Here is a 10,164-nt window from a genome sequence, read left to right on the forward strand (position 1 = left end):
TTTCACTCTTCCAAAGTTAAGCTCAAGGCAATGTTTCAGACACATTAACCCAAAAAAAAGGGGGGGGACAGAGAAAAAAAAATTGCAACATTTCCCAATAAACTTTCTCCAAAATCCTGAGCGAGGAAGCAGGAAGAAACTCTTGAGTGTCTTTTCATACAGCTTTTTTTTTTTTTTTAAAGGCACTTCACATCAAATACACAACTGCCAGACCAAACGGGCTTTTGGACCTCAGGTAAGTGTTACCTTACCACAAAGGGTATCTGGAAACAGAATGTAGGGGCAAAGAGAGGTTCTATCCCATCTGTAAATGCCCTCCCAAGTGTGTGTTTGGGGGAGAGGGAATGGGACACAGGGGGAGCAGGGGGGTCCACCCAGCAGAGCTGCATTACACCGTGAGCGGGCTGTGTCACCACAGCTTTAGCCCGACACACCCATATTTTACAGCACACAATGTACTGTACAATTCACAAAGCCAAGAAACTCAACATATCTAATCTGGCAGAAAAACAAAGTCATATCAGGTTAATCCAATTCTTAAATTGCACAACTTTGAAAAGACCAATGGGAAAACAAATCTGCCCCTCACTTGTGCTCCCCTATCCCTCCTCCCAGCGCACATACCCTGCACGACCTACTTTTCCTCTTTGATCCCTCAACATTTTTAGCCCACTCTCACTCTCCCCTGTTCCTCACTCCCTCCTAACCTCTCTCCAGCACAGACTCCGGTGGCAGAGTGGAAAGTTTCCCAGGTTTGAGCCAGTGCTGCGTGGGATGAATGGGGAGATGGGCACACAAAGTCACTTGGACACCCGCCCACATGTGATACTGCCATACTGGCGAGAAGAGCCCTCAAATCTGAAGTTATCCCACCACAGGGTAGTTTCAAACAAGGCAGCAGAGCTGGGGCCATTCTGCTGCACAAGAGGAACAGGATATTGCAAGGTCATGGAAAAGTTCAGAAAGCTTTTAGGTAAAACAACTGTTCAATTTGAGAGAGGACCAAGCCCCTTCCACTGCTCAGGATCAGAACCTCCAGGATCATGTTTATAAACCTTATAACTGGTTTCCTAACTTCTCTTTTCAAATAAAACCCCAGAGTCTCATAAAAATCACAAAGCTCAAGAAGCTGAGGATTTCCAAGGAAGAATAACGATGGGAAAAAGTTTGTGACCCCCCCACAGTTGCTCCAACACACACTAAACCAATTAAATTTGGTTTCTTGCAGATTCTTTTCTCAAAGTGAATTGGCATCTCATGGTGTCTAGAAGGGTGTCAGCTTTTCTAGAAACATTTCACACGGATCAGGCATTTTAAAGGTCTTATGTGATTTTACATTACTCTTCCTGCTCAGCAACATACTCCCACCCTATATCCACTCCTATACCCCCTCCTCTATTTTCATGAAATTTTAGGACTGTAACTATTCTTTCAGAATCGCTACTTCTGTGCCACATGTGGTTAAAATGAGCCAATATACTCAAAAAAAATCAGCAAGCAGGAACAGGCAAGAGACCACACATACCTAGCATGACTGGATTTGGTTTGTTTTCATAGAAAACCCCCAGTGCTCTTCTCTCCCAGCAAGCAAGAGCTGCAAGAGTTACATCCCCAGGAGGGGCGATGCCCCCGCCGAGGGGCCGCAGCTGCAGGGATTACAGACGTCACCAACATCCATATTTCCACTCTGCAGCACAAAGAGGGAACAGTGCTATGGCTGATTGCTGCAGGGTCCTTCAAATTAAGTCAGTTTAACCCCCTCTATTTTGATGAGGAACAGGATTTGGGTTGGAGTGCTTAGTTCCTACTTACTAAGCATTAAGCTAAGCGCACAGCTGGTTTTTTTAAGCAGGCTTCTTGCCGGAATAAGACTCATTTCCAAATGTTGCAATGGTGAGTTTGTAAAAATGACTGAAGAGTTTTAAGTCATCTGCTCTGCTTCAGTGCAGCCCTCTCGCCTTGAGCCTGTGCTTTATGTTCTGCAGCCTGTGCAGGGCACTCTCCTACAAGAAGGTTTAGTGCTATTATTTCGGTAATCTCGCTGCCCTAAAAATATTGATTGCTCCAATAAACACACTTCTGCAATATTTCGTGCTTTCAAGTTTCACATTATTGTTCCTTCGTTTCTTTCAAAATGCAATTTACAGTTTCCTTCCTCTCCACATTTAATTTGTCTTTGAGTGCTTTCAGCTGTACCAGGGTTGCTGTTACCAGGTCACCTCAAATACACCGATGTCCAAATACACATTCAGTAAGTGGGAAGGCCTTGCAGGTGTTTTATTTAAAACTTAAAATCTGATCATTGCCACACAAAATCATGGATCTTGCTATGGAAGAGAACCCTGTTCATTCAATTGTTTATTAAATTCAGGAGAATCAACCAGTTCTGTAATGAATTACTTAATCTTTGACCTATTGTCCACAGCCATGTTCCAGAACAAAGAATTTACAGCAAGCTGAGCTCCCTAAGGCTAATTGGAAAAGAACTCTTTTTTTTAAAAACCATTCTCAATCCTCAACAAATCTTTGCCAAACTCAGTATTTTTGCCTCTCTGCTTATACACCTACATAGCTAAGGATGGCATTTTGTTACAGGTGAGTTACTGCTCTAGTTCACTCTGCTTCTGCTTGTAGTAAATGCATGTTAATGAATCCATCTGTGGGTTCCTGTCAAATTTTGTTTCAGTAATAATCTAGATTTGTGTTCCAGTTAAAAGGGAGCCTCAGTTTTCTAGAATCCTAATGAAATTTGGATTTTTTTATATTTCCTCCTACCAACAGCCACACACCAAAACACAAGCCAAGAGCTTCAAGATGCTCAATGCCTGTTTTCATTAAATGCCAAATAATATGAACTAGAGAATAATACCAGCAAGATGAAGAGCTAAAGCTGTTTCTCTCAAACTTGAGTAGAGGACCCTGAAGCAAGATCGTGCCACATCGGAGGAGCTAAGCCATGGTGTTGGATGGCACACAACGAAAATCTGGGCCAAATTTAACCCTGGCAAAATGTAATTGAGAGAATGGGCAGGGAAGCAGAACTGTGCAACAGCTGCAAGAGTGTCAGAAATGTGAGAGGTTGAACAATAACTGGCATTTGTTTAAAACGTGATGGAGGACACCTCAGTTAGGCAGAGCTGAAGTGCTGTGAAGAGCCCCAGCAGAAAAGAAAAAAGAAAAAATAAGTGTTGCAACACGTGCTGCCTTACCTACCTCTGTGTTAGCTCTCCCCACAGCAGCTCTGAAGCTCTCAGGACCAAATTCAGCTTTTTGATAAACAGAAAGCTTCCTTAACACCATTTGTTCATTAAAAAAAAAAAAAGATGATACAAGCTACAAAAATCTGTTTGCCATACATTCATTCTGACACTGTTGTGCATTTTAAACTCATTTCCTACATATAACTTAGTCCATTAAATGGAACAGATTTGAGGTTTAAGCAAATGGTTTTTTTCAGAGCTTTCATTACCTACTTAATGTAGAAGAGACCAACCCACAGTTTTTCTTGAATATAACTTAGTTGAAATACTTTTTTCTGATTACCAGTCTTTCATGAAATTCAGATAAAATACTGAAAATTATTTGTTATGAAGGGAAAACTTAAAAAAAAAAAAAAAAGGAAATTTATGATCATGTTTGTGTGATATAAATACTAAACAGCAGTACTGCCAGGCAACCAAGCTTCTGATTTCATAATGCTCTGAAGTCCTCTTTACTGATGGTGACTATGCCCTTTCATCCTGTGAAAACTCCACTGGTGCACTGAGAGCTGTTACCCTCATTAAAAAAAAAAAAAAATTCCAGAAAGATGAATGACAAGTGAGTGAATGGTGACATTTTGCTGCTCCACCTGGGAGCTGACGGAGAGCAGTCAACAATCTGCCTGCCTGCTGAGCCACACAGAAATCAGAGAGACCACATGAGGAGTAAAGTACTTATTGCTCAGATTAATTGGCAGAATCTGGCCTCTGCAGCTTCCACAATTGCCAATTTGCTGTCATATAAATATGTAGAGATTGAACAATTTAATGTGTTTCCAAGTAGCTTCATCTAATCAGATAATATCGATGTCTTTGTATACACCTCCTGATGAGGTCTGCTCTCTTCACTATAATGTATTGTTTTATGAAAGACTTCAGGGTGTACTTGTTTCTTAAATAAAATCAAATCTCTGCCCAGAGAATCCTGCAATCACTCTCCAAAGCACTTTGAGATGGGAAGCAAAGCTCTGAGAAAGTCATTGTGCTTGTTCTAGGCAATTGCAACAAGTTGACACTCAGACACCCTTAAGGGGACAGAAACACCCCCCAACAAACCAACAACCCTGCCTGTATCCTCTTCCTAACTGTGGACAGCCCTTACTTGCCCAAGGAGCTCTACCTGTGTAGAATTCACTATTCCCAGTGAGACCTGGAGAGTCAGGCCAGGGATATTTGAAAGTATAGCATAACACCCAAGATTATTTCACGCTATTTACTGTTTGAACTCTGAATTAACTTCAAGTCCTTTCACGCGGTCGAGCAATTATTTAACCGATAATCAACATGTAACAGTGAATATTAAAATTAGCTCCCTTGAAGGAGACACAGTGTTCTTGCTTCCAGCACTAACAAGCCTTGTGCGTTCAGCACTTTTTCCCCCCTGTTATCATGTGACAGGCTATTTTTAATATTTGCCTGAATATATTTTGCATCTCCCTTTGATCCAGAGAGCTTGTGAGGCTCGTCTGCAGACCGAGCCTCCTTTGCTGTGGCAGCGCAGGGCGAAGCTTTCCCATCTGGGCACGGGCTGGTGGGGATGGCAGGAGCAGAGCCGTGCTGAGCCGGCTGCACAGGGCAGGGAGCCGTGCCTGGAGCACATGGTCCTGCAGGCACCGGGAGCCTCACGTGAGGCTCAATGTGCAGAGCAGCTGCCGGTCCCAGCCCCACGCTGGTCTGGCTGCTCACTCCCACAGGCACGTGTGAGACCAGAGGTCAGGAAATTCCCAGCTCCTCCCGCTGCCGCAGGTAGAGCCCTTCGCCTCCCAGAGAGGGGGGCTCCTGCAACACCTTCCTGCTTGTAAACAGCGATTAAAGCTTAGGAGAGGATTCCGCACGCAAGCTGGGAATGCTGCCCTTCGCAAGCTGGGAATGCTGCCCTTCGCACTGCAAGGCTGTGCTGGAGGAGGAGGTCACGTTAAGAAACACAGGGGAAGGGAGGCTGCAATACAGGGAGTGTTGCACACACACCCTTTCTGGGCTGCCCCTGCACCAAGTCATCCCCAGCATCCAGCCAGGAGGCTGGATGGAGCAAGAACAAACCTCTCCCAGTTGGCTGCTGCGCCTGTCACAAACAAGAGCTCCAAGAAAACGCCAAAAAACCCACCCAGCCCCGCCTGGTGTCAGTCACTGCAGCTCAGTGGCTGCGTTAAGAAGCAAGAGGTAATGGATACTTACACTCTACATGGAATATCTCAGCTGAATAAATAAACCACGACATTTAATAAAAATCTTTGTGTTCTTAGAGGGGGGTGGGAGGTGTAAGTGCACCTCACATGCAAACAATTCTCAGCTTTTTGATTAACAAGCCCCAAAATCTGGCTTTTTTCTTTTTTTTTAACTGAAAGTGAAGCCTCGCAGATATTGCACACAGTTATATTTCTGCAGTGGATTACAAAGCTTGTTTTTTCCTTTTTTCTTTCCTTAAATAATCTTTGGCAAGTAGGCAAAGGCACCCAGCCATCCAGGGAACAGAGACTGAAAAGCACCATCACAGAACACAAAGCAGGAGGGAGCTCTCTCAGAACCTCCTCAGGGAGCAGGGCACAAACAACACCTGGTTATCCCCGAGACACAGCCCCACGTCCAAGGCTTTGGTGGCAAACAGAAAACTCTGATCTAAACCACAAAAATCCCAAAAACCTAATTAGGGTCCTTCACCAGACTCAGCCTGATGCCTCTGAACTCTTAATTCACACCATTCAAACCCCTTACAATACCTGCCCCAATCACCCCCACCAGGGAAAAGAGCCAAAAAAAAAAAAGCAACAACCATGTAGCTACCTGCAAAATATGTACTTCCCTTTACACACAAACCACTAAAAATTACTCCAAATTTCCTTAAGGACTCTGCAGTTAAACAGAAATTTACATTCCACCAAAAAACACGGCAAAAGACAACACAAGGTGTGCACGAAATGAAGAACCACAAAAATGTGTTTGTAGTAATGGGTTACTTTAGAAGCTTCATAAAATCTGAAAACCAACCTACCAGCATCCAATACCAAGACAAAAAAGAAGTTTTTAAATGCATCTACACATGACGACGACTGTTGGTCTGGAATGCTAAAATAAATCAAAATACTATTTTTCATTAACAAAATCAGTGCTGTGAAAAATACATGGTTCCAGCCTTGCAACAGTCACTGCCCTCTGTCCCTCCTCATCAAAAACCCCCAGCATTTGCTATATGTAAATTCCCTGAACAGAAATGTATGGGAAGTAGGTGCTTCCTTAATTCTTTGCAGATGATAAACTGGTGAGCCTAAACATTTTTCCAGTGACCAGATAATGTGAGCTGGAAATACAGAATTAAGTTACATTTCTACAAAACCATTTTGTTGTTAGTTTTTTTTTAGGGGGGAAGGGGGAAATCAGTGAAGATTTTGGTAATGTCACATCTACAGCCAGGTCAGCAGGGCTCTGCTGAGCCTGATGACATTCCTCACTCTACGCCAGTGCAGATTTCCTGATTTCCAGAGATGGTATAAAACAAGTTTGGGCAATGCCACTCACTTTACAGACAGATAAGGCTTGTGTTTCAACGTGTGCACAAAATCAAATCTCCTTATGCTGCTCTTCCACAGACCATCCCTGTCCCAGACACCCCAGGGAACGTCCCTGAGTCACACTCGGGGTTCCACGTGCAGGTGAACTCCCACCCCTGGAGCTGGGAATTCTGACCACCTGCACGTGATGCCAAAACCCACAGAGCCATTTAAAGCAGAGACACGAGAACCACAGGCTTTGACCCTTCCTTCAGCTCCACACGCCCTAACAGGCTTCCATTGCCAGGCAAAAGGCAGAAGACACACCAGTGAAATATTTTTAGGAGAACTACTATCACCTAAAAAATCCAGTTTTCCTAGAAGTAGGAAGATCACATGAATTTTTATGGAAATTGTATACTCTATGCTATTTTTGCCTGGATTTATTGCAACAATACAAATCACAACAGCCATGCATACTGGAATGGTAGCTCACAGCAATTAAAAATTCTTCATGTGGTAGTTAAAAAAAATAATCTGTTTAAAAGTCTTAAGATCTATTAACCAACAGGCTCCATTGTAATGATTTTAACATTCACCTCCATATTTCAAAACAGCACATTTGCCTTGGCACTTTTATGACAACCCTAAATGCTCACTTTTACTCAATTTTTTTTTTAAATATATGTTATATTCTCAACCTTGCTCAGATGCTAAACTGTAAGATCTTCTCTTCAAAGCTGATTGTCAAAGTAATATTTTCACATCACAGCACATAAAAATTTCAACGACCTGATGATAAACCAGACTAGTGTTAATTAAGTCACAGTTCCTATCTGTAATGGGGGGCAAGAAAATATTATTTAAGGAGTGAAATGAGCTCCCTTTTATAAAAACCCCTTTTATAAAAACCAGATTCAACAAAACGTTCTATTCTTGTAAAGGAAAAACGGTGTGGGGAAAAATAACTAAAAATTTAGATGTTTTATCCCACCCCAAGAGACATGACGTCCTTTACAACAGTAAAAAAGTGCACAGCGAGATAAGTTCGTAACCCTGAGCTGCAAATGGCTCAGGAAAAAACTCCAAAAAAATCAATGAGTTGAAAAGTCACACAGACAGCTGATTACAAATACATTCTGACAGGTGATCGTTAACAGCCTGGCTCATAACCAGGCTCCTCTGAAAAAAAAAAAAAGAGAATGAGGACAGATTATCTGCTTTTAATTTTGTGAGTGCATATGCGACAGAATACGGTGGGGCACATAAGCACTATTTTTAAAGCTGGCTCAGAAAAAGCAAAGGGTTTTATATCCTGCTCTTGCCAACTCCAAATATATTTTAACTTTGGAAACCCTTAGAAGTTATTAGTTAACTATGAAAAGCCTTGAAACTGAAATGCAAAGCAAAGTCAAATCCACAGAAAGTAAAAGTAAATGAAATCCATGACCAAACACACACTTCTGATGGGGGGGGGGGCAAGGAGTCTGTTGACAGGTTTGAGAGGTTTTGGGGGGGTGTTTAATTTCTTTTTAACGGGACAGGAATGTTACAGCCTTGCAAGACTTTTTTATTTCGTCCTGCTCCACAACTTTTGTCCTTCTATTTATTTATTTTGCCTCCTTATCAGATGATTCTGACAATGACTTCACACGCTGAGCATGGCAAACGATCAAGCAGAAGTAGAGGAGTGGTTTCCTGCTGCCAGGAGCACACTTTGCTCTAGCACACCTCGTGTGAGCAGAAGAGCACAATAAATAAGTCACTCTCGGTGGTATTTTTTATTTTTCTTTAAAGAAAAAAGGCAAAGCTTCATGTTTTCCAACCTTCAGTGTTGACACTATTCCACTGGCCATGATCTCAGCCATGCTGGTGTCAAGCCAGAGCAGTTATTCTGGATTCGTACGAGTGTCTCTAAAGGGATGATCTCAAGTGCTAATAAACTAATAGAAGACTTCCACTGACATCAAATGGGTTGGAATTGTGCATTACAACCAGACCTTGGAGTCCATGATGTTTTCTTAGGCTTAAGGTGACTACAGATGCAAGTTATGAACTCAGGTCAGAGTTGCACTCAAGTTTGTGCCAATTCAAGCAAGATTATTATGTAGTTCCAAAATTCAGTTCCTGTGGCAAATTTTACTTTGCTCAACAGAGAGTAAGATTATGGCCAAAATTTCAAATAGGAAGCATTGAGCTTTAACTCCAAAATAACTGCCCACTCCTGTGTTCTCACATCCCATACTGGCTGAAGGCACGTTCTCTTTGACAGTCCTTTGCCCTGCTCATTTAACACTGTGGCATCTATGCCATTCCATGCTCTTTTTACATGCTAACAGCAAGGCTACCAACAAAGGAAAGAAGTTTCCTTGGAATTCCCACAGCTTCCTTAGATAATTTAAACAAAAATCCTGGTGGAGCAACTTAGCGATAACAAGAATTATTATTTTTATTTTCTGGACTGTGAGTGACTCGAATCCTATGTGCTCTAAGCTGCCTGTCAAGTGCACAGGGAGAAGTACTGATTTACACTGGGGAGGAGGGCTCCTGCCAAATTCCACGGGGGAGTTCTTAGGGCTGATTTACCTGGTCTGACCGGGCTCTGCATGCAGTTCTGCGACACCATGCCTGGATGGACTGAAGTAGAAGCCCTGCTGCTGAGGTCCATGACAGAAGGTGATGCTGAGGTAGCTTGCTGGAGACCTGACTGGTGTGGGCTAGGCTCGTGCTGGTTTGGGCTGGGTGGAATGCCATTTTCTGAGAGGAATTCTTCCAGGTCCATGTATTCCAACTGGAAAGTGTCTCCATCGTATGGCAGTGTCTTGTCCCATAATGTTGGACCCAAGAAAGCTGACTGAGGGACTGTGGTACCGGTGCTGTCATCATCTAACTTCTTCTCTTTGTCTTTTTCTTTACCGAATGCTTCAACAAAAAAAAAAAAAAAACATAATAAAAGCGTAAGAGCTTAGTAATTAAAATATTAGCTACTACATTTCCATCCTTTCTGCTGCACTCACAGGTGGTAAGAAAGGAATACTCCCTTCAGAAATATTGATTCCCTCTACCTGATAGACAGTTGAGCCAACTGAGCACCTTTGCTGGATCTAACCATGTTTTATGAGATCTCCCTCTATTTTTAGTTAACAATTCCACTGCATGCATGGCTTTGAATGTCAGCTTCAATAAGTACTCAACAGACTTAAAAGTGAGTATAAATACTCCAGCAAACTGGAAGCTGTTGGTGTATTCCGTTGAAAAGGAACAGCCTTAACCTAAAATACCCAGAATCTGTTATCCTGACATGTTTCTAAATTAAGGTCCCAGTCTTGCTGGTCCTTTCACAAGCCCTGAAATTCAGCACTTCCTAACGTTACCAACACACAGTGGCAAAGGCTCGACAGAACACGATTTTGATGTGC

The 10,164-nt window shown here is 42.6% G+C and overlaps 1 protein-coding gene across 1 annotated transcript in view; it reads right to left on the minus strand.

The window, feature by feature from the left end:
* The window catches only part of HLF (HLF, PAR bZIP transcription factor), a 35,548-nt gene that overhangs the window by 24,790 nt on the left and 594 nt on the right, over nucleotides 1–10,164 (minus strand). The window contains exon 2 of the mRNA XM_017811820.1: nucleotides 9,332–9,667. Coding sequence (XP_017667309.1) covers nucleotides 9,332–9,667 — 336 coding nt within the window. The remainder of the gene's footprint in view (nucleotides 1–9,331; nucleotides 9,668–10,164) is intronic.

Source organism: Lepidothrix coronata, unplaced genomic scaffold (genome assembly GCF_001604755.1).
Source record: "Lepidothrix coronata isolate B3197 unplaced genomic scaffold, Lepidothrix_coronata-1.0 Scaffold34, whole genome shotgun sequence".
NCBI classification, from domain to species: Eukaryota; Metazoa; Chordata; class Aves; order Passeriformes; family Pipridae; genus Lepidothrix; species Lepidothrix coronata.